At 54.7% G+C, this 24,417-nt stretch overlaps 1 protein-coding gene and 2 non-coding genes across 8 annotated transcripts in view; all 3 read right to left on the bottom strand.

Moving 5' to 3' along the window:
- Positions 1-24,417, bottom strand: part of NAP1L4 (nucleosome assembly protein 1 like 4) — a 47,209-nt gene that overhangs the window by 12,080 nt on the left and 10,712 nt on the right. For 3 of the 6 annotated variants that reach the window (XM_047774984.1, XM_047774985.1, XM_047774986.1), the window contains exons 2-8: positions 16,158-16,189; positions 15,481-15,539; positions 11,713-11,812; positions 9,394-9,535; positions 9,102-9,188; positions 7,489-7,620; positions 3,935-4,006 (exon numbers count right to left, since the gene is read on the bottom strand). In XM_047774984.1, coding sequence (XP_047630940.1) covers positions 3,935-4,006; positions 7,489-7,620; positions 9,102-9,188; positions 9,394-9,535; positions 11,713-11,812; positions 15,481-15,539; positions 16,158-16,171 — 606 coding nt within the window. In that variant the 5' untranslated portion in view covers positions 16,172-16,189. Of the gene's footprint in view, positions 1-3,934; positions 4,007-7,488; positions 7,621-9,101; positions 9,189-9,393; positions 9,536-11,712; positions 11,813-14,760; positions 14,994-15,480; positions 15,540-16,157; positions 16,190-24,417 lie in introns of those variants that run through there. The other 3 variants (XM_047774989.1, XM_047774987.1, XM_047774983.1) reach the window with 3 other exon arrangements.
- LOC125126602 (small nucleolar RNA SNORA54) lies at positions 3,264-3,397 on the bottom strand. The gene has a single exon (XR_007134707.1). It is a non-coding gene; the product is annotated as a small nucleolar RNA SNORA54 (small nucleolar RNA).
- Positions 4,182-4,315, bottom strand: LOC125126604 (small nucleolar RNA SNORA54). The gene has a single exon (XR_007134708.1). It is a non-coding gene; the product is annotated as a small nucleolar RNA SNORA54 (small nucleolar RNA).

Consider the following 24,417-nt stretch of genomic DNA (forward strand, 5'->3'; position numbering starts at 1 on the left):
GGTGTAAGGACAGAGCAGCAGGAAGAGAGCAGCGGCAACAAAGAAGATACTCACGCTCTTAAATAACAAAGCACAAGAAAAATAAGGAGTTCCCGTGGTGGCGCATCAGAAACGGATCCGACTGGGAACCAAGAGGTTGCAGGTTGGACCCCTGGCCTCACTCAGTGTGTTAAGGATCCGGCGTTGCCATGAGCTGTGGTGTAGGTCGTAGATGTGCCTCGGATCTGGCGTTGCTGTGGCTGTGGTGTAGGCCGGCGGCTCCAGCTCCAATTGGACCCTTAGCCTGGGAACCTCCATGTGCTATGGATGCAGCCCAAATAAGAGAAGAAAAATAAAAATGAGACACCCCGTCTGAGCAAAACGTCCAAAGCACACCCAGGACTGGCAAGTGCTCTGGGAAACTGGGAGCACTCGTACCCCGTGAAGGGCTCTACAGGGGCAGCAGCGAACATTAACAAGCTAAATCGTCTGGGACCGATGAATTCCGCTTTGAGGAATTTGCCCCGGTTGAGAAAGACACTAGGAAGGATGCAGCGCCCCGGGGGGAAGACGTCCACCCCCGCCCCACTCGTAAAGCCAATGGCAAGCCGGGCTCGGCGCATGGCAGAGGCGGTCGGTCCACAGGACCAAGTCTGGGTTCAAATCCCACCTCTGCCCATCAGTGCTGTGTGACTCTGGGAACTTACGCACTGTCTCTGGGCTTCCATTTCCTCACCTGTGAAATGGAATAAACAACCCTCTCCCTCCACGAGTTGACCAGAGGATGAATCTATGGAAGCCCTTAGAACGGGGCCGGCTTTACAAGCAACACTTGCTGAATGTTAGCTCTTTCCGTTTTCATTCTAATGGTACAACCATCAACGGAGGAAAAACTTGTTTTAAAGACCAAAGCCAAACCACTTCCACAAAGGGAAGTGGAAAAAGAAGTCTCCAAAGAAGGGGTGGTGCTTGTCTGTGCTTAGCAAGCAGGCAAAGGCTCCGAGGGACGGGGGCAGTCCAGCAGGTGCCCAGAGGGAGGTGGCAGAGTCCGGCCAGGTCTCCACTGACCTCAGGCAGGTGGTGTGGGCTGGAGGGGAAGGGGCTCAAAAAGCCCCTCAACAAGTTGCTGGTCCAGTGAGGACAGAAGGCAGCTACGAGGACCCCAGAACCTCGGGGGACCCCCGGCTCCAGACCTCGACCCCAGCCCCCTGTAAACAGGATCTTTCGGTTGCCCCTGAAACAACATACAGATGGAAGGCAGGAGGCCGTCAGCGGAGAGACCACCGTTACTGAGAAGTGCTTTGGGGACATGGCACTGCGACACCTCTTCCTTCATTGCTCCCTAACTTCTGTCGGGACAGACTACCTACTTTCCTCCTTCTCTCCCCGTTTCCTCCCTGCCATTTCTCCAAACGAAGGGTGCTATTCCTTTCGTCCTATTTTCCCACTTTCCTCCTTTCCCCAGGCCTTGGTTTAGTCAAGAGAAAGTCGAACACAACCGGGGGGGACTTACAGGGTGTCAACGGCCCAGTAGAAAAGGGCCCAAGGGTGAGGCGGCCTCGTCCACACACGCGCCTACAGCCAGGTCAGCCGTGGAGGTGACTAATGGACAACGGCTTCCCAGTGAGGTCTAAGATTCTCTCTGTCCCGCCCGGCAGAGGCAATGCAGTTGCTACCGTCTCTGCCAGAAGACTCATGCTGAGCAGAGCAGGTGGTGGTCCCCAGCCACGGCTGCCACGGGGTCCGAGCCGACCCCACGCGTGTGGCAGAGGACACGGGGGACTCTCTGTGCTGCCACTGCAGCCCTGCCCCAGGCCTGACATGACTTGAAAGCATAAAAAAACAAACCACCACTACTAGCACCATCAGGCACACAAACTGAGTAACTCTGGGCTTCGTAAGTGTTCATGTCCTCGGGCCCATTCCTTACACTAAAGAGAACCTAAACTGAGAAAACCTTAGAAGTTTATTTATTATTTTTACGGCTACACCCACGGCATATGGAAGTTCACAGGCCGGGGGCTGAATCTGAGCCCCAGCTGTGACCTACACCAGAGCTGTGGCCACGCTGGATCTTTAACCCACTGGGCCAGCCTGGGGATAGACGCTGTACCTCCAGAGACCTGAGCTTCTGCAGCTGGATTCTTAACCCACTGTGCCACAGCGGGAACTCCAAAAATCTTGTTTGAGTAAGCTGATCATAATACAACAATTCGGCATGGGGTGGTGGTGGCAGCAGCAATTTTGGGGGAATATAAATACACCTTTTTGCAGCCAACGGACGCAGTGACTATTTTCCACTGCGCAGAGGCTGCATGAGGTGAAGACAGCAACACACTGCTGTGTAATGATTCCACTTTCTACAGCAGGAATACGGTGACCTGGAGAGCGGCGGGGGGCAGGGGCAAACACCCTATGGCCATGTGTCATTCTGAAGCCGTTCTGAATTATTTTCTTTATAATTTTAATGTCATATTTTATATATATATATACATATATATATTTTGGTCTTTTTAAAGCCACACCTGCGGACATATGGAGGTTCCCAGGCTAGGGGTCCAATCGGAGCCACAGCTGCTGGCCTACACCAGAGCCACAACAATATCAGATCCGAGCCACAGCTGCGACCTACTCCACAGCTCATGGGAATGCCGGATCCTCAACCCACTGAGCGAGGCCAGGGATCGAACCTGCAACCTCATGGTTCCTGGTCAGATTCGTTTCTGCTGTGCCACGACAGAGATGCCATATAATTTTAAAAAGGGCAGACTATGCCCCTAAGAGTTATTTCTAGAAGATGGCGATTTATATAGTGTTCTTCACACTTTTCCGTATTTGCTAAGTTTTCTTACAGTAACGAAGCACACGGGACCTTACAAAGTGAAGTGGGAAAGCAACAGGAGAAAGACGAGGGGCTAAAAGGAAGCAGGCCCGGGTCACCCGGCAAACTACAGCATGCTGCCACCAGGGGCCAGTAGGGGGCGCTCCTCATGCAGGTAAGGAGCACTCACAGGGAAGAGGCAGCAAGAAAGCCCAGTGATAACCTGGGTGCGGCAGGAAAGAAGCGGCTCCCTCAGCTGCCGGGGTGACCCGCACCCACAGAGGGCTACTGCATCACCCCCGAGAGGGGAGCAGCCCAGGAAAGGGGCCATACAGGTGTGTGTGCCCGACCCCCACCCCAAGCAGGTGGCACCTGCAGGACTAAAACAGAGCAACCCCACCTTACTCTGCTCTGTGGTGGGGGAGGGGGGAGGGACCAAGGCCTGGTCCCAGGCCGCTCCGGCCCTTGTCTCCAAGCCCTGCAACTGACAGCCACAGGGAGGCAGGCAGGCAGGCAGGCAGGTGGCGCTGGAACTGCTGTGGCACTGGAATGGAACCCGACGGCCACAGGCAGGCCAGCAGGTCACGAACAGTGCTCCCAGGAAGGCCCTGGCCCTGCTCGAACTGCCCTCACGAGGCGGCGGGCACTAGGACTCTGGAAAGATGAGGTTCGGGACCGATCGACGGGCAAGGAGCTTTCAGCCTTGACTCTGCAGTCACTGGGAAGGTAGAGCTGGTGGGTCTCTGGCCTCGGCGAGCGGGATTCCTGGGGAAGTGCTGCTCACACTGGCCACACTCAGCACCCTCTCAACCTGGCTTAGACACGCGAGGTCCCCCTAAACCTGCGAGACGCTCGGCAAAAGCGCACCATCCCCTACCCAACAGAGGACACAGACCAGCTCAGAGACCATGGCTGAGGAGTCCCACCCCGTGTCTGACCCCTGCACCTGCCGCCACGCCTCCCCTCGCCTGAGCCGGCAGTCGGGCTGCGAGAGGCCACGTGAGAGCGCACACGTCACCCCGTTGGCCAGGGGGAAGTGGCCAGGTCCGGATTTCTTGCCTGGGCTCCGGGACCTGCACCCTCAGGGGCCTGACCCTGCCGGACCCCAGCCGGGAGTTGAAGCATCACACTCACCATAGGCTGTCCAGGCTCTGAAAACTTCACTTTGATATCCTGCAGGTGTTTCAAGATTGGCTCATCATATTCCTAAAGCACAAAGAGAAGACAAGAAGCTTCCGGTGGGCCTTTCAAAGACAGCACCCACGTCCTCCCCACCCATGCAGGTGGCACCTGCAGGACTAAAACAGAGCAACCCCACCTTACTCTGCTCTGTGGTGGGGGAGGGGGGAGGGACCAAGGCCTGGTCCCAGGCTGCTCCGGCCCTTGTCTCCAAGCCCTGCAACTGACAGCCACAGGGAGGCAGGCAGGCAGGCAGGCAGGTGGCGCTGGAACTGCTGTGGCACTGGAATGGAACCCGACGGCCACAGGCAGGCCAGCAGGTCACGAACAGTGCTCCCAGGAAGGCCCTGGCCCTGCTCGAACTGCCCTCACGAGGCGGCGGGCACTAGGACTCTGGAAAGATGAGGTTCGGGACCGATCGAAGGGCTTGGCTGTGGAGGGCTGTCTGCACTCCAGACCCTGATTAGCAGTGTTGGAGGTGCCACCTCTGCCTGGCCTGGAGCTCTGTCTGCTTCCCCATCACCAGCAACTCTCAGCGCCTACAGAGTCAGAAATGCCACCAATTAAGACGGCTAGTCCTCAGCATCTCCAAAGGGACAGTCAGAAAAATGCCGAGACGAGCTACTGACCTTGGCAGCCAACTTCCTCCTAAATCCAACACAGGGTCAACTCACAGCCAGAAACACCAAAGTGCGTCTGACACCAAGACGGCAGGTGTCAGCTAAGAGCATCTAACGATGACCCTGTGCTTTTATAAGTTATCACTGTTCAAACGCAGTTTACAGGGCCTATCATTTGAGCAAGTCCAACTAAGAAAAATACAACCCCCCCCCCCCAACAACAAAAAAAACCCAACCCAAAAAACCAAAACCTCACAAGGCCTGCAACCCAATGACCGCATACTACCGATAGGTGTTTCCTTTGTAGAAGAGTTACTTCTTCACCCAGAAGCCTGGGGACTGGACTTAAACATTTCCTGAGGTCCCATTAGGCTCTAAGAATTGAGTCTAATAACCACCAACTTCCCAATTTTAAATTCTTTCTATACCACAGGCACACCTTGCTTACTGCATGCTGCTTTGTTGTGCTTCAGAGATGTTTTGCATTTTTGCAAACTGAAGGCTTGTGGCAAACCCCAGTGCTGTCAGAGGATGGCTAGCATTTTAAAGCGCTAACTTTTTGGGTGTGTGGGGGTGCTGCGCCCACAGCACACACAAGTTCCCGGGCCAGGGACCGAGCCTGTATGGAGCAAAACAAAAAACAGCATGAACAGAGGTACCCGGCCACGTCTTCAGACACAAGGTAACCCCAGTCGGCTTTGAAGAAAGCCACATCAGGACGAGATGCCAAGCCTCAACTCCAGAGCCCAGCGACAGGCTCTGAGATTCTGCTCATCACGCATCTGGCCCATCCCTGCAGTTTTAAGACCAACGTATCACTGGTATGTTTTCCAAACTCACAGCGCTGCGACCTTCAAATGCATCCCAAACTAGCAGCAGCCACTGCTATTTTTTCCACATTCACAAAATAACTATCATGTCCTGGATTTCCTCAACCAGCCATGTACCTTAAAGGCCAAGAACGTTCTATGGCCCAGAGCATAACAGAAGGCCCTAAATTAGCAGACTCTCAAAACTAAGGAGCCAAGGGGCCAACAGCAGGAGCAGCTCTGGGACTGACTGGAAGCCGCTCCCCCCAGGTTTCAAAACCACCTGCCCCGGCCATCAGAGAACCCAAGGACCTAGAGCCACGCCCGCCTCCGGGACACAACGCACGACCCAAGTGGAACCTATGACCACCAACCACCTGCTGCAGGTTAGAGACAGCCCAGACCACATCTCATCACTCGCCACACGTGAAACGAGTCCTCAAGAAAACACCACCGCATCTTTTTACAGCCTGAGACAAAGGGCAGTGAGACACTCCGAGGCTTCAACACCGAAGCACCGACACCGACACAGAGGTGCTGGGGAGAACGGAAGAGACGCTCCATTAAATACGGCTGACCACACCATCACCCCCCAAACCAGGGAAACGCTACGGATAGAGCATCCCCAGGTTAATAACTACTTGGCAGGTAACACGGGAGCCAGGTTATCCGATCGAGTCACCTAACCTGCCCCCCCAAAGCCTACATCCTGACGTCCCTGCCCCTATTCGGTGTGCCCCCCTGCAGCACCTGGGGGCACACTAGAAACGAAGCTCCACAGGCCGCACCCAGACCCACTGAAGCTGTATTTCCCAGAGGACGCCCGAGTGCTGGGCACACCCGCTAAATGCTCTGCTCTCCATCTCTCTGCTGATGTGGGGGTTCCAACCCCTGGGGCACATGGGACTCACACGAGCGCTTCTACAGACACCTGGAACTCGGACTTGGTGGTGGGGGAGGCACGGATGGTGCTACCTCCTTTGTTGCTTTATCACAGGGCCGAGTGAGGAGAACGGGGGCTTATGCTCAAACCCCCAAACTCCTGCTATTTAGTATTCACGTTGCCCAGGTGCATCTAACACACAGTCAGGGCGAGAATCGGGTTCCCGCACATGCTACTCCACTTCTCCAATAAACTTCTGGCTCATATTAGTCTTTTAAAAGCAGGGTCCAGCATCCTTACCCCACACCCCTTCGCGTGAAAAAGAAGTGTGGACAAGAAAACACAGGCTCCTCCGCGCCACGCACCTGAAACAGTCCCGGAGCGGGACAGCGGGGAGAAAGGCACACCCTTCCTCCTCCCGCAGTTCCAGCACGCGGGTGGGCATCAGACCCGCAGGCGGCAGTGCGGCCGGCTCCCGGAGCCGGCGGACAGGAGCACAGCCATCTGCAAGCCCCTCGGGGCTGCGCTCTGATGCAGAAGCCCTGGGCCCACTTGTCTGGAGTAAGCGCACTGCAGACACGACCAACTCTGTGGACTTCTGAGCAGGACCATTTCTGGATTATGGCAACTGCCACCCTAACTCAGCTCAAGTCAAGTCCCGTTTGTTCCCACTGAGGTGGTTCACCATTTCATCACAGAGAGCTGGACGGGGCAAGGCGAAAACAGCAAGCTTGGCTGGTCCCATTAAAAGAAAACAACACTGGCGACTTTTACGTATTTGTCCGAGCAGCAAAGTTGCACAACAGGCCCCTTTCACACTTCGAAAATCCATCAACAGAGAAGTCTGGGTGTGTGCCAGCCAGCGTGCCCGCGCCTGCGAGCAGCGTATACACACACTACCCACCTCCCCTTCTGGCTTGCTCACGTCACAGTGGGACACAGAGGGTCTGGACGCTGCCTGCTGGAGCGAGGCAGCATGTATAGGAGGCAAAGCAACTCGGAGCCCGGCGGCGGCGCCGAGGCAGGCCTTCCCACGAGGACCGCAGCACGAGGGCCGCCGGGGCTCCGGCCTTGACCCAGCCTCCCGGTGGGACCTCGACTACCCTTCCAAGCCACGGTCTCAGCAGGCGCCTTTCCAGCCACAATCTGCCCACAACCGCCAAACCCCACTGCGCACTCACGGGTGAGGAGGCCCACCTGCACTAGCTCACTCAGCATATCGACATTTCTGAAGATGGTGAACCAGAACTCCGGAATTCCTTTGGGGTTTGGCTCTTCTGCTGCTGCTGCTTCTTTTTCCGCTATGACTACTTTATCTTTCACGTCTCCCTAGAAAATAAAGATACAGAAGAAAACACTTACCACGATGCGCCACACTTACACACAGTTCAATGGTATAACAACAAACATAAATTCAGCATCCTGCGTAAACTTCCAGAGCCCTTGGTCTTTTTTTGGGGGGGGGGGGGCTTTTAGGGCTGCGCCCACGGCATATGGAGGTTCCCAAGCTAGGGATCCAATCGGAGCTGTAGCTGCTGGCCTACACCTCAGCCAAAACAATGCTGAACCTGAGCCGCCTCTGTGACCTACACCACAGCTCACAGCAGCGCCGGATCCTTAACCCACTGAGCGAGGCCAGGGATGGAACCTGCACCCTCATGGTTACTGACTGGATTCGTTAACCACTGTACCACGACAGGAACTCCCCACGGTGCCATAGTTTGAACCGTGTTACAATTTCAAATGTTTCTGAGGAACAAAGCATTTAAGGAAGGCATTCAATCCAGATGTAATTCCATGACATAATTTCAGATCAAGGGAGAAAAATCTAAAGAGCCGATACGATGCCCCCAGCCTGGGAAAGGGTGTCCAGCGCTGGATCTCGGGACAATCACCACGAGATGGACACCCCAGGGTCTTCAGCTACAAGGAGCTGCCCACCGAGGCGCATGTCCAACTACACGGTGATGTCAGGACGGAAGCACCATGCAAACATCACAGCGGCGACGCGGCCACGTGGAGGGAGCCTCCTCTAAGGTCATGACCTTGATGTGAGAGTCCTGGGATGGCACGATTGCAAGGGGCTTTTGAAATAACAGGGGCAGCCAAAAACTGATCTGCAGGCATGGCTTTACCATGCTGGAGTCTACCTATCTGTAAAAAATCTAAAAAGACACATGTCTACCAAAACTAACATTAAAAAAAAAGCAACCCGAAAGGTTTACACCATAGGATAGAAACGCTTCTCATCTCCCACACGTACAATCAGGCCGACAAAGTTCACTGGCTGTGGGGGGACTTTCCGTGCCACTGGGATGGCACGTACCCATCACCAGAAAAGGCTGCAAGCAGGTGACGGCCAGGAACGTCGCCCCGAGGACCCGGAATCTACCCTCCTCCAGTGACAAGACGCCCCGGGGCTCCCTCACAGTCACTGCTGGTCCTCGAGCAGGACGCTCTCCCAGACAGCGCCCCCACCCCGAGACCAGCCACACGGACTCCCCTACGCTGGGCCTTTGCTCTCTCCACCCAGACTCCTCCTGGTGCCTTCAGCCCGGCTCCGCAGGGCTGTGCGGAGGCGCCACGCCGACTGAGAAGCGTGACCCACAGGCCAAGCGGACGCCAGACCTGCAGGGCCGCTCGGTTCCGCTGTCATAAAGAAATCAGAACACCTGCCTAAGGTGAAGCAGCCCCTGCTCTCAGGAGCTCTTGTCTTCGTCAAGTTCTGCCCAGGATTAAAAGCCACCAAAACGGTCTCATTTCTAACAGCAGGGAACGAGAGCCCCGGTCGCACTCATAAAAAGACTCACGGCCAGTTTGTCCTCCTCTTCGTTCTCGCTGTGCCACTCCGACTCCGCATCTGTCGGCTCAACGTCACCCGTGATGAACTCCCTTCTCTAAGGAGAAAACGAGACCTTCTTAGTTACGCCCAGTTATTGGGAGATCGGAGTTAGGCTAAGAAGCCTGTAGACAGTGTACACAAGACTGAAGACGGACTCCGCGTCTTAGGGCTTAAAGGAGAGCAGGCGGTGATGGGCCGGCCCACGGGACCCCGCAGGAGCAGGCGTGCGGGGACTAAGTCAACCGGCTAGCAGCCCGCACCTTGTCAAAGAGAGGCTGGTACAGCGCCGCGTACTTCCTCTCCAAGTCGTGAACTTCCTCGTAGAACTTGGCTTCTATGTGAGCGCACTTCACCTGCAGCTGCTTCAGCGCGTTGATTCTCCGCTTCACTGCCTTAGGTAAACTAAAAGACGAGCAGAGAGAAAACATCCACACGCCGGAACCGAAGGCAGCATGCTGATCCTACGGCAGTCAGTCCAGACGAGCACACAAGGAACACCCTCGCCGCCACGGGCAGGCGCGCCGGAAAGTCACGGCAGCCCACCTCCCCACCCCAGGGAGCGCGGCAGCGGGCGGGGGCGGAGGAAGCGGGAAGGGCCATCCGCAGAGGAAGACGGACAGAGTAACCCGCCCACCTCGTGCAGGGTGGGGCAGAGGCCAAGTCTGGGAGACCCGCCGGTTTTGACTCGCCAGGCCGGCAGTTCCGACAAAAGCCCCAGGTGTGGCGGGGCTGAAGGCGCAGGCCCCTGACTCACCCTCCTTCTCAGGAGCAACACGAACCCTGGCAAACTCCTTTCCACCTACCCTGAGAACTCATCCCAAGGACACAGCCAAGCGTTTATGTGCTCAAGGGACCACTGAGGCCTCATTTGTAAAAGTGAAGGATGGGGAATGATGCCAAGATGGGGGCCTGAAATGGCCTGTCCCCAGGTGTGGGGGACACCACAGGAAGTGCACAGACCCACACAGACGAGGCGTGCGTTCTCTTCCAGAGTCAGACACCTAAGGGCTTCTTAGCCTTGGGTTATCTTCCCACCTTTTCAAAAATATTTTAGGAGTTCCCGCTACGGCGCAATGGCAGTGGTGCTATCTCTGGAGGGCTGGGATGCAGGGTCAATCCCCAGCCCGGAAGAGTGGCTTAAAGCACCCTGTGCTGCCACAGCTGTGATCTGATCCCTGACACGGAAAGTCCCTGTGCCCCGAGTCTACCACCTGGGGTGAGTCCTACAGGGCAGAGCTGGCACCAGTCTCACAGCACCCAGAACCTACCAGGCAGCTTAGAAAAGACAGCTACCAAGGGGCACTGGTTCCAGGACCCGGAGAGATCAAAATCTAGAGGCGCTCGCTCACCTCCTTTCTACGGGTGGAGGCTGCAGACACCCCGAACACATCCTCCCACACTGTCAATCAGCCGAGATTACTTATGATGCCAAAGTCAACGGAAATGCGATGGTAAACAGCTGTCTGTGCGCAGCAAGTTCAAGTTCTGCTTTTTGGAACTTTCTGGAAAAACGTCCCCCTCATATTCTGCATTCCCTGTTGGTTGAATCTGCAGATGCAGAACCCCTGGAACCCACAGATGAGGAGGGGCAGCTGCAACAGCCGAGCATCACTAAGGACCCCCGTCCTGAGACCATCAGGCCCCGGCAGTCTCAGTGTGGGAGACTCCCAGCCGCTCACCTTTGCAGGACCACTGCCAGGAGAAAAGAGCAAGGGAGCAGCAGAGGACGCAGTCAGCAGCATCCGAAACATGAATGTCTACACTCCTGCTCTCCATCGGTTCCACAACTGCAACGTACCTCCTAACTTTCGAATCCTCCCGTGACAGGAAGGACACCCTCTGCTCCCCGCAGCCGGCACGTCCCGCGGAGCTAATTCTCTTCCCGCCCCACACGTCCTCCCGGTCAGCGCCATCCCCTGGGGCCAGCTTCGGAAGCCGGGAGACTAGGAACCACCCCTCCATCGCCACTCTGCTAAGCCCACCCATCAGTCTGCAGAAATCTCTAAAGCCTCCCCCTAAGCTGCCCCGGAGAAATCTCCAGACGAGCAAAGCAGCCCCCAAGCGTGCCCTCCCCAGCGTAAGAGACGCAGAGAGCACGGCGGAGCCCCGCCAGGGGACTAGCAGAGGGCGGGACCCTGAGGCCAGGCCCTGCCCTGGCCGCAGGAGGCCCCGGAGCAGCCGGGCCCTGCAGGGAGCTGTCCCAGGCCCCAAGGTAGCATCTGCGTCGTTCCCCTGTGCGACATGAGCAGGAGGCAGATCTCTTCCAAACAAGTGATGTTTGGGGGTGGCAGGCTCACGTGGCCAACCAGGAGCCCCCCACGAGAAAGCACTCCAGGGGCTGCCAGGGCCCAGGCCGGCTTCCCCGCTAAGCCTCCCGGGCCGCTTGACTCCTGAGACCTGTGAGGTCGCTGCGACGGCCACCGGAAGGCACCGCCACGCCGTGCCGCCCCTCCCTGGCTCTCGGCAGGCCCCGAGTGCTGCGGGAAAACACCCTCCTTCCCGGCCCCGGGAGCCGGGGAAGGGGGGGCTTGCTCTCTGCGCCCCAGAGCTGAGTCAGGCCTCGGGCGCGGCACACTTACGTCTCGATGTAGCTGGAAGGAGTGTGTGAGACGCTGTCGAGTCGTTCCTGCAAAGCCGCCAGAACTTGAGGATTCTGCATCACCTGGTCTGTGAGCTTTTCTATGAAGAGTTTAAACAAAAAGGCCGAAACATTTAAAACATGTCCACCACGTGGCAGTCAAGAGTCGAAAACCACCAACACCTACCTACGAGCTTGGCCAAGTGGCTTCTTACACCCGTGTCAAAACCCCCTACTGTTAAAGACCTGAATCACTCAGGCAGGCGGCTGTTGACCTGAGAGTCTCCTCGGCTGTTTGAGCCCGTCTCCCAACGGAGGACACTGTCACACTGGCTAGGTCCAGCTGAGTCTCTGTCGCGCGCCTTCTCTCCCCAGGCCCACGGGGGGGAGGACAGGGACAGAAGCTGAGGACAGGGACAAGGTGCCCGCGGCCTCCTGCAACCCTGATCAAGGAGCCCTGGGAGCAGGAGGCCCGCCAGTTTCGAGGGGTGCCCTTGGCCTCCCCTTCTGCCCCCAACCACCCGCCCCTCGGCCATGCAGCCCGTCCAGCCCCCACACAGCACCCTGACTCCCGGCGGCCAGACAGGACGCCGAGAGGGAAGGCTGCGCGCTGTGCTGAGCGACGCCCTCTGAGCGACAGCGTGCAGAAACCCAAACTCAGCAGCACCTCGCCTGGCTCGACAGGCAGCCCACACCTAGGTCTCCCCAGGCTTGTGCAGGACAGCGGTGTGGGCGAGCCGAGTACGAGGAGGCCACCCAGTTGAACACTTAACCCCAAGCACGACGGCTAACGTGAAGCCCTGGGCAGGCGATTTCATGGTGGTAACTGCACATATAGAACTGGATGCGTGTGTAAATGCAAATACCATGCACACGCACAAACACACACCTCTAGCTCTAGCCACCGAAAGGCCTAAAACAGTGACAGACGGCAACTGTATTTTGGGTCTTAAATATCTCTCCCCACTAGAAGACACAAAACTGGAGTTCCCTGATGATACAGGAGGTTAAGGATGTGGCGTTGTCACTGCTGGGGTGCAAGTTCAATCTCTGGCCTGGGAACATTTGCGTGCGGTGGGCACAGCACCCCCGCCCCCCAAATAAAGCAATCTAAATTAAATGTCCATTGGAGTTCCCACTGTGGTTCAGTAGAAACGAACCCGACTAATATCTGTGAGGACGCAGGTTTGATTCCCCGGCAAGGATCTGGCGTTGCCATGAGCTGTGGTGTAGGTCGCAGAGACAGCTTGGATCTGGCCAGCAACTGCAGCCCCGATTTGACCCCCAGCCTGGGAACCTCCACACACCGCAGACGGGGCCGTAAAAAGGCAATAAATAAACAAAATTTTAAAAAGATGGTGTCTGTGTGTACACACGTATACACACACAGTGGAATACTACTCAGCCATCAAAAAGCATGAACACCATTTGCAGCAACATGGTTGGAAATTATCATACCAAATCAACTAAGAGACAAATATCATGAGAACATTAATACATGGAATCTAATAAAAATGATACAATAGAACTCACAGAACAGAAACTCGGAGATTTTAAAACCAAACTTAGGTTTACCAAAGGGGAGACATGGGGAAGGGAGGAACAGAGAGGGCCTGGGACTGATATGTACACTCTGCTGTGTCTAATACAGACGGGCAGCAGGACCTCCGTACAGCACAGGAACATGCACTCGATACTGTGCACTGACCTACATGCGCAAAGAATCTGAAAAGGAACGGACGGCTGTCTATGTGGAACTGAGTCACTCTGCTGTACACCTGAACGAACACAGCTCTGTAAGTCAACTATATGCCAATAATTTTTTTTGTCTTTTTGCCTTTTCTAGGGCTGCACCCATGGCATATGGAGATTCCCAGGCTAGGGGGTCTAATCGGAGCCGTAGTCACCGGCCTACGCCAGAGCCACAGCAACGCAGGATCTGAGCCACGTCTGTGACCTACACCACAGCTCATGGCCACGCCAGGTCGTTAACCCGCTGAGCAAGGCCAGGGATCGAACCTGCAACCTCATGGTTCCTAGTCGGACTCGTTAACCACTGCACCACGAAAGGAACTCCCCAACAACTTAAGTTAAAGTGGAAAAAAAAAAAAAAAAAAGACCCAGGACTTCCTGCATTAAGTGGTAGATTCCAGGACCAGGGCAAGAAACATTCAAGGAAACTGAAGCATCCTTTGTGTCTCCGAGCTAGAAAGTGCTTAGAATTGATGGGAACACAGCGGCCCGCTTAGAAGGACCCCCACTGGCCAAATGGGACAATTTTCGCACCAGAAATGATGGGAAATGATAAAACACTGAATAAAAAGCTAACCCATCCGTCTACAGTGACATTAAAACGGGGCGGCAGGGAAGTATTTCTTTAATAGAGGTAATAGGTTACTAAGGCTGGGAGAATTGTTCAAACACCCTCAGGGACCACCAATGTCATCACTGATTCAGCAAGGACCATCCAGGGGGCCCAAACCCCTATGCCAAAGTCCTATGGGGGAGTTCCCATAGTGGCTCAGCGGAAATGAATCTAATATCCATGAGGACGCAGGCTCGATCCCTGGCCTTGCTCCGCGGGTCAGGGAACTGGCGTTGCCGTGAGCTGTGGTGTAGGCCAGTAACTACAGCCCCAATTCGCCCCCTAGCCTGGGAACCTCCGAGTGCCTTGGGTGCAGCCCTAAAAAGACAAAAAGAAAAACAAAAAAAAAAGGTCCTATGGGGAACCCGATTCCCACGGGGAGCCCTGCAGCCTACTTACGACAAGGGCCCTCATCATCCATCCCGGGGCCCCGTCTCGGGCCTAAGTGCACCTCCCACTCCACCAGGCCGCCTACACGGTGGTCCTGCCCAACTGCCTCCCCGAGTCTAAGGAGGGGGGAACAAGGAGACTGGCCCGGAGTGTGGGCGTCTCCGGGGGCGGGGCCCGCACAGCCTGCTCTGTGTCCCTGTGAGAAGGGCAGGGAATCAGGCGGGGTGGGGTGGGGGGGGGGTGCACTAGAATAAAGGAGACAGAACCAAACACAAGACAGGAACCTCAGCTGACCCTGGATCTGGATGTGGGGCGGGGCCACAGAAGAACGGCCGAGGCGTGACTGCTGCTCTCTACGTCCCGGTGTCGACATTTCAGCTCCCGGGTGGGGTAATGGCACCGTGGTTAGGAGAATTAATCTGCGCTTTCAGGAAATGTACACCCATCGTTTCAAGAGCCAGACTCTGTACAACCTGCTTTCCAGCAGTTCAGGGGGAAGAAGGTCCAGACACAGGCTAGAAGATGGAGGAAAACCCACACATCTATGCACTGGCGACCACACCCAGCTGGTGTGCTATCTGGATGTGCTTCAGAAGCGGGGGCGAGAAGCAAAGGCCCAGGTGGAAGCCCGAGAGTCTGTCTGCTACTGGGCGCCCATGTGGGCTGCTGGCAGGTGGCACCTGCGTGCCCTTCACTTTACTTCCACGGTCTCAGCTCCTATAATAAAAATGTAACGAAGCACTTTATTTTCACTTTTTTTCTGTAGCTGCACCCATGGCATGCAGAAGTTCCCAGGCCAGTCATCGAACCCGCGCCACAGCAGGGTGAGCGCCTGCTGGATCCTTAGCCCGCTGAGCCACCAGGGAGTCCTGGTTTCATTTCAGCCGCTCTAACTCTTGCTGAAATCGTGTGCCTGGACTACGCGCTTCACTGGGACAGGTGGGCAGGCGTAGGCACCCCGAGCTCTGCATGAAACTCCCCAACGGTCAACCCTTCTGTGTGCAGGGAACTGACCTGTGTTACTTGCATTTTTAGCAGCTTCCAAGGACTCTGAAGGAACCCCATCTGAAAAGCTGAAACAGTCTGTCTTAAAGGCATTATCCTAAAGGAAGTTCTAAAGATAAAGAGCACAGGGGCACTGCTTATGTAACATACTAAGAGGTGTCTCTGCAGCGACTTCACACACGTGTGCAGCCTATGAAACACTTCCCTCGGGTACTTTAAAAAAGACGCCTCACCAAGCTGTTGGGACACGGTGCCCACGGGGCCTCTGGGAGAGGCCACACAAAGTCTTTAAAAACAGACAGGTCTGACGGTTTTCAAAGACGCCTGGACACAACCCCCTGCCGCCCCATAAACCACACCAAATACTCTGCATAACCAAATGCGACCTTCAGAGCAGGTCACAAAGCCGCCTTTCACTGGGCTCCTGGAGGCTGCAGAGTGTTGGTGCCGTGACTTCAGCCGGGAGGTGTTAAAGCCCAGACAGCAAAGCCATCACTTCCCACAAAGGTTCTGAGACCAATACTGGGACACTTTTCGTATCTAAGGCAAGTTCTTCACTCGCTCAAATACAAAGGGGGAAGAAGAGCCACATGCTGGAGCATCTAATGTGTTTACTGAAATAGGGCTTGGCTTTTGCTCACCAACTAAAATTTAAACCCCGATAAACAAAGTTTGTTTTGCCTTACCTGTTATCTGCCATCTGAATGTGTTTTATCTCCTACAAATTAAAAAAGAATTAACGTTACTAAATGTTCACAAACACTCCCCCCGCCCCCGAATTACTCTCTGAACAGTGATTTTCCGCAGGCGTAAGGCACCCCTGCGGGCCAGCAGGGAACTTTCTGGGGTGGCGGAAGCGTTCTAGACCATGAATGGCGTTTGGCTGCCTGGATACGTGCACTTGCCAAGCCTCATCAATCAGACACTTGGCATCTCCGTGTCTCGGCGCAAGCACCTCTCACTCAGGCTTTTCTACTGCTGGCACTGCAATGACCAGACTTCAGACGAAGACAATCCATGTTAACTTGCCTTATCTGCCTTTGAGAAACAGACCATTTATTATGCTAGGCCCATCCTTTTAGAGCAGTTCAAAGCATCTGCTGCAGTCCACACCGCCTCTCAAACTCTAACTCACAGGATGCTGCTTCAGTCCCTCTGGTCACCCTGCGAGCTCTGCACTGAGGAGGCGGTGCTAGTGTAGACACCCGGGGGACACTCCATACGAACCCACTGTCACAGACGCATCTAAAGAAGCATCACCTCCACATCAGGGGGCTTTCCACCTACAAACACTAAAGGCTGGTTCTACAGCATATGCTTGTTCAACAGCATCTGACATGAGTACGCATAGCCAGAGAGTCGGGGTTGGTGATGACGCCCCTAGAGGCAGTAAATGTACTGCAGAGTCCCACGGAGGGTGGGTGGTTTCAGGCTGACGAGTGGCCTATGTCTCATTCTTAGGTATCTAAGCAAAGCACAATCCCCTCAATCAGTGTTTTGGGGTCAAAACAAAACAATAACCCTTTAGTAACCCAAGAAAAACAGCTCCAACGGGAATTTAGGAACGACAATTTTCTGGCCTCCAACTCAACTGCATGTTTCTTAGGCTATTTTGTTTCCAAATAAAACACGCTGATTACTCTAGAAATTCAAAATACTACATAAACATTACATTATCTTTTTCAAAAAACTAAATGAGCTAAGAAAGTAAATGCAAACCAGATGGAGGAGTTCCCGTCGTGGCTCAGCGATTAACAAACGCAACTGGCATCCATGACGATGCGAGTTCGATCCCTGGCCTCGTTCAGTGGATTAAGGATCTGGTGTTGCTGTGAGCTGTGGTGTAGGTCATAGACGCTGCTCGGAACCCATGCTGCTGTGGTTTTGGCGTAGGCCGGCGGCTACAGCTCCAATGTGACCCCTAGCCTGAGAACCTCCATATGCTGCGGGTATAGCCCGAAAAAGACAAAAGACAAAAGACCAAAAAAAAAAAAAAGATGGAGTTCTTGTCATGGCTCAGTGGTTGCTGAATCCGACTAGGAACCTTGAGGTTCTCGGGTTCGACCCCGGCCTTGCTCCGTGGGTTAAGGATCCGGCGTTGCCGTGAGCTGTGGTGAAGCTCAAAGACCTGGCTCAGATGCGGTGTGGCTGTGGCTGTGGTGTAGGCTGGTGGCTACAGCTCCAACTGGGCCCCTGGCCTGGGAATTTCCACGTGCCGCAGGTGCAGCCCTAGAAAGTACAAAAAGACAAAAAAAAGGATAGAAAAGAAAAGAAAAGAAAACCAGAAGGAAACCCCCCCTCAAGGAGCCCCATCACCTTCTGCCAAGTCCAGAGTCACTGCACACAGAAATCGGAATCCCTCCACTCCCCAGCTCAGCTCACTTGCAGTTTCCCACACACGGACAACTGCACCTGGGTGTTCCTAAGCTTATATTCTGCTTTTTAACATATTATATCGCAAAACATGAGACAGGCAGGTCTTCAAAACAATATGCGGTGACACTTTTAAGAGCGAATTTTTACCAGCTGTTAGACCCCGAAGCTCTTCCCCCCGAGACATGCCTCTGACAGCGTCTACACGGGCATGCCTTTACACAGCTCACCATCCCAAGTGACTCTCTGTCCACAGAGCAGGAAGAGCAGCGTCACTGTAGGACGCCTGGGTCAAAGAGAAGGAATGGGTCCAGGATACTGACCGCCAAACTGGTTACAGACTGAAGCCAGCTATAATTTGGCTACATAATTAAACTCTCCACTGTCAACAAAAAGACGCAACAGCACCTTCCGCTGAGGCTGCTGAGGACCACGTACACACCAGCTGCTCCCCTGCAGGAGCTGTCCTCCAGCTGAATGGAGGGCCACACACCTGATTCCAGCCACCCCCCACTAGCAGGTGCCAGGCGACAGGCCCCCATCTTACACCCACAACAGCTCCAGCAGGGAGGGACATCCCCAGTGTACAGGAGGGGACACTGAGGATGGGAAGGGGGACTCAAGGTCACCTGGCTACTAAGATGTGGACGTGAGTTTCCAACAACCTAAATGAGAGGTGGAGGCTGAGGTGCCCGGAAGAGAGCTTTTCTGGAAGAGCAGCAAAACTGCAATGGTTCAGGCAAACTGCAGCTGCTACAGGTGAGCTGCCTCTCTGGGCAGAGGGGGGAAGGGGAGCTGCAGGAGGACCCACGCAGGAGTTCACGGCTCCTCGATGGCACAGACCTCACTGTCTGGATAGGACTGACCTTCTCTTGTAAACAAGAAGCATCGCTGGCCAACCTTACTGTACAAGCCGATCTCGTGGCCTGGGGAGCGGAGGGCCGTCCTCGCCTCGGGTCTCCCCAGCGGGGAGCGCACGTGCGGCTGCAAACGGGGCCACAGGAAGAGCCTCCGTCTCTGCAGACAGGTTCCACCATCCTTCTAAGGATAAGGGCCAGGCTGCCAGGTCAGTGGTGCAGCCAACAGTTGGTACGGCTAGTGGAATCAGAGTTTTTATACGGGAGAAGCAGGGGTGCACTGCGGCCAAACCAGAGGACGGCAAGGAAGCCAGAGAAAGGCAGTGAAAACGTTCAACAGCATGACCCGGCTGAGTGACAGGACACGGGGCGGGGGCGGTTACACAGGCCAGGGCTGGATGTCTCAGAAAGCTGTCTACCTCCATGCTTCGGTCTTTGGAAATGTTTAGCTTTCAGCCTTTTTTTTTTTTTTTTTTTTTTACGTCTTTTAGGGCCACACCTGCAGCATATGGAGGTTCCCAGGCTAGGGGTCAAATTGCAGCTGGAGCCTACTCCACAGTCCATGGCAACACCAGATCCCTAACCTACACCGAGCAAGGCCAGGGATCGAACCTGCATCGTCACGGACACTAGTCAGATTCGTTTCTGCTGAGCCAGGACGGGGACGTGTAGCTTTCGGTCTTGAGTTGGGCTGCAGGTCCACTCAGGTTTAGGAGCCTTTCAAAGATGGGACACATGAGGAGTTCTGGTTGTGCTCGGCGGAAACAAACCCAACTGGTGACCATGGGGATCTGAGTTCCATCCCTGGCCTCGCTCAGTGGGTTGAGGATCCAGCGTTGCTGTGAGCTGGGGTGGAGGTTGCAGATGGGGCTCAGATCTGGTGTGGCTGTGGTGTAGGCCAGCAGCTGCAGCTCCGATTCCACCTCTAGCCTGGGAACTTCCACATGCTGCAGGTGCGGCCCTAAAAAAAAAAAAAAAAAAAGAGGGACACCTGAATTCAGGAATCTCTAAGTCTTGGAGCGTGGTGGCATGGGGTTACTCAGCAATACGGGGCAGGTCCTTGCAATGAGGCTGGAGGGAGCCTTCATGGAGAGCCTCTTCCAGCAGTCGGGGTCCCCAGGCTGAGGAGGGACACCTCATCTCCCAGGAACGCGCCATGGAGACTGCCCCCTACAGCCCGGCTTTGGTCCTGCAGGTGTGGAGCGCGTGCCCTCCCATGAGTAGGTCAAAGGGAGCAGAGGCCGCCTATGAGCACCTCCAAGGGTGGGAGTTTATGAATCCTGAATACAGTGCATCTAAGATTTGGAAGAACCAGGGCAGTGCTTTTGGCCAATGCATGTGGAGGGTCTTAATAATCGAGCCAACCGGATCTCTTTAACTCCACTTGTATGCTGACATGGTCCTGAGGACTGAGGTATAAGCCCCGTGGAAACACACAACTGGCCGCATGGCCTGGACTTGTCCAGGGAAGTGGAATTCCGGGGGGTTCAGGTGGGAATTGTCTTTCCTAAAAAGACTTTAGCCGCTTCTCTACACGGAAATGCTTGAGTCCAACAAGAAAACATGCAACCTGTGACGAGAACACACTTACATCCACGAGCTGGGGTGACTGTGTGAAACCCGCCTGCCTGACCTCTAACAGTCTGGTAAACGCTGAGGTCTCTCGGGGCTGAGTTAGCAGGTGGAACACACAGCATGAGCGCTTGTGGTGGCCTTGCTGACGTTTCTTCCCCAGTATCGGTTTACAAAGGCTACTGTTTTTCCAGTGGACCGATGGTGTGATGCACGAGCAGGGTTCAGTGAAAGACGTTTCAGGTGTTCTGGCAGAACCAGCTCAGGACTAGGTTCAAACTAGAGTCCCGTTTCTTTTTGAGCCCAGCAGCCAGCCTTCAGATTTCCGATGGTGCCTCTCTCTGTTGGAGGGCAGCTGTCACCTCCCCTGGTTGCTCCCTCAGGTCTTTGCAGGGGAAACAGCCTTTTGGACCAGGACAGAGGTTTACTATCCTAGGGGAGGTGTTTCCGCAGAGGCATCAGCGAGGTGGTTTCCTCTGGCTTCCAGTGAATCTGTCCTGCCATATGCCCAGGCCCTGTAACGAGAGCTACAACTGCTGGTGGCAGAATGATTTTCAACAGATTTTAGACATAGGGCCATTCTTATTTTTATCAGCACTGGAAGTGAGGAAATTCTGTTGTCTGCATGACATTCCCAAGTAAAGCATCACTCTAAAGGCACGTCAGCTCTCCCCAGAGATGCTGTGGTCCTGCACGTCTGAGTGGAGGCAAACAAGCACGCCTTGGAAGTCCTGCGGGTTTGGTTCCAGGCCACCGCGGTGAAGTGACGGTCACAATAAAGCGAGTCAGGTGAATTCTGCGGTTACCCAGAGCATATAAACATTTACATTGCGCTGCAGTCTGCTGAGTGGGTGGAAGGATCCTATCCTACAATACCACGTACATACCTAGTTGAAAATACTTTACCTCTGAAAAGCTAGGCATCAACCTGAGCCTCCAGTAGGCTGAGGTGCCACCAAAGACCACGGGTCACAACAGAGAGCCCCGAGATAAACCCCCCCACACCTAAGGTCAGCTCACCTCCAACAAAGGAGGCGAGAACACACGATGGACAAAGGACAGGCGGACGGCCGCGTGTACATCTGTGAAGACAGAACACCCCTCGCCAAACACAAGGCTAAACTCAAAACGGCTGGACGTTGTGACATGAAGACCTCGGCGTAGGCCTTGGTACCACAACCTCCCGGAAGAGATCACAAGCGAAGCGTTCTCTGACATCAACAAACAGAACCTCCTCAACTTCGCAAGCCTTCTGCACAGAAAAGGAAGCCATAACAAGACAGAACGACAACCTACAGAATGGGAGAAAATATTTGCACGCGATGTGGCTGACAAAGGTTTAATTTCCCAAATTAAATTACAAACAGCTGAAATGAGCCAACAACACAAAAACAACACACACTCGAAAAAGGGCAGATGATCTAAACAGACATGTCTCCGAGGAAGAACGACAAGCGGCCAACAGGCACATGAAAAAATGCCTCACGTCTCTAAGGATTAGAGAAACGCAGCTCAAGACCACGGCGAGGCACCGCCTCACGCCTGTCAGAATGGCCATCATCAGCAAGTCCACAAACGACACCTGCTGGAGGGGGTGTGGAGACGAGGGAACCCTCCTGCACCGGTGGTGGGATTTAAGTTGGTACAGCCACTCTGGAAAACAGCATGGAGGTGCCTTAGAAAGCTAAGGGGAGAGAGTTACCCTATGATCCAGCCATCCCACTGCTGGGCGTGTATCCAGACAAAACCCTAACTCAACAAGACACATGCATCCCTGTGTTCACAGCAGCACCATTCACAACAGTCAAGATGTGCAAACCACCTAAATGCCCGCTGACAGAGGAAGGGATGGAGAAGATGTGGTCCATAGATACTGTGGAACACGACGCAGCCCTGAAAAGAAAACAATGCCATTCCCAGCTGCGTGGATGGACCTAGACATTATCACACTCAGTGAAGTCAGGAAAAGGAAGGTAAATACTATGCATTATGTGTGAATCTAAAAAAGAAACTACGGCACAAGTGAACCTACCTATGAAATGGAAACAGACTCAGGGACATGGAGGACAGACGTGCAGCTGTCAAGGGGAGGGAGCCAGGGACAGGGACGGAACAGGAGCCATCACACGTGGGCAAACGACTAGGTCTACTGCACAGCACAGAGGCCTGTGCTCAAGGGCCTATGATGAACCCGGACGGGAAAGAACACACGTATTAACACAGCGTACGACGCCTGCCCTGGCACAATGAGTGAAGAATCCAACTGTAGGGAGTTCCCTCTGTGGTGCAGTGGGAACAAATCCCACTAATATCCATGAGGATGTGGGTTCGATCCCTGGCCTTGATCAGTGGGTCGGGGATCCGGCATTGCTGTGAGCTGTGGTGAAGGATGGTGGCTGTAGCTCCAATTAGACCCCTAGCCTGGGAGCTTCCACGTGTCATGGGTGAGGCCCCAAAAAGCAAAAAAAAAAAGAAAGAAAGAAAAGGAAAAAGAATCCAACTGCAGCGGCTTGGTTCACCACAGAGGCGAGGGTCTGATACCTGGCCCAGTGCAGTGGGTTAAAGGATCTGGTGTCACCAAAGGTGCAGTGTAGGCTGCAGCTGCTGCGGGGATTCAATCCCTGGCCTGAAAACGTCCATATGCCACCGGTGCAGCCATAAAACAACGAAAAAATTGTGTATAACGGAATCACTGCTGTACAGCAAAAGTCAACACGACATTTTAAATCTACTATACGTGAACTAAGAACTTTCTGAAGAATCACTCATCACAGACCACCACCACAAGCATTACTGCGAGAATTACCAAAATGGGACAGACACACAACGTGAGCAGATGCTGCTGGAAAAGTGGCCCCAAGAGACTTGTTGGTCCCAGGGTTGTCACACACCTTCAATTTATAAAAAACAGCTGCGAGGCACAATGAGATGTGCCTGTGCAGTTCGGCCTGGGGAGCTGAAGCAGCCTCAATAATCTCGAGAGGAGGTGAAATCACACACTCAGCCCCAAATGCACCATCTCCATTTCTTAGGTAAGAGCCATGAGTAAGCCACGCAGGATGAGCATTCATCAAGGGGCTTTCTCCTTAGCAGTCCCGTGGGGTCATCGAGGGAGCCGCCGGAGGCAGTCAGAGGGCGTTTTGTCACTGGAGGGGCGACGGTGGAAGGCTCGAGGCTGCTGGTGAGGGAGTGGGGCGGGCAGGGGAGCGGAGCAGCGTTTTAGAGGGTAGGGCGGCTGGCTCAGAGGTGCTGAAGGCGCGTGTGAATCCAAGACGGGCTCCAAGGCGTGAGGCGGGAAGGCGGTGGCGGGCCCAGCTCTCAGGCCCGGGGGTCTCAGGCCGGGGCTGAGCACTGGCTGTGGTAGCTAGGGGCCAGCGGCAGCCCCGTGGTTCTGGGTCTTGTTCCAGGGCAGGCCCTCTCTTCGCCGGTGGCTGCCCCTCTGCAGAGCCAAGGCTGGGGGGACTGCTAAGCTGCGTCCAAGGCTGAGCCATCCTGGTCATCCCCAACAGCAAGGGCGGCTTCGCGGTTCCGCAGAGGGCGCCCTGGGGCAGAGTCACGGGGGAGAGGTTTGGAATCCAAGGGCACACTTCCCAGCGAGCCCAGGAAAAGCCCAGAACCGACACGTGACTTCAGGGTTTGGAAAGTTTAAAATGCCTTGAAGTCCTACCAGGATCTAGACGTAGTTCCTTGTTGAGAGAAAATGCCCTGGATATAAATGTCAGTGTGTACAAATTTCACTTTTTCCTTTGAGACCTGACATCCCTTCAGGGCTAAGATTTTAAACCGGTGAATAACGTGTTTTGGGGAGAATCCTGAGAGGGTGAAAGCAAGGAAGCCAATCACCCGCAGAGCATGCGAAGGGGTGCCTCCAGAGGCATCTAGAAGAGGAACCTCGGCAAAGCCCCGACGCGTGACTGCCCAGGTGTGCCGCTGCCCTTCCCAGGTAAAGGCACAAAGATCCCGCGTGTCAACAGGAACACTAAAAAACTGCCTGCGCCGAGCACAGTGAAAAGGCTGCTTCCAGGAGAGAAGAAGGACAACGCACGATGGGATCAGGGATGGCAGGGGGCGAGGACGCCGCTGTCTCCAAAGGTCCCGGACAAATCTCCATCCTCGGCCCTGGGGTCTTTACAGGTAACACAGG

Source organism: Phacochoerus africanus, chromosome 4 (genome assembly GCF_016906955.1).
Source record: "Phacochoerus africanus isolate WHEZ1 chromosome 4, ROS_Pafr_v1, whole genome shotgun sequence".
Taxonomy (NCBI): domain Eukaryota; kingdom Metazoa; phylum Chordata; class Mammalia; order Artiodactyla; family Suidae; genus Phacochoerus; species Phacochoerus africanus.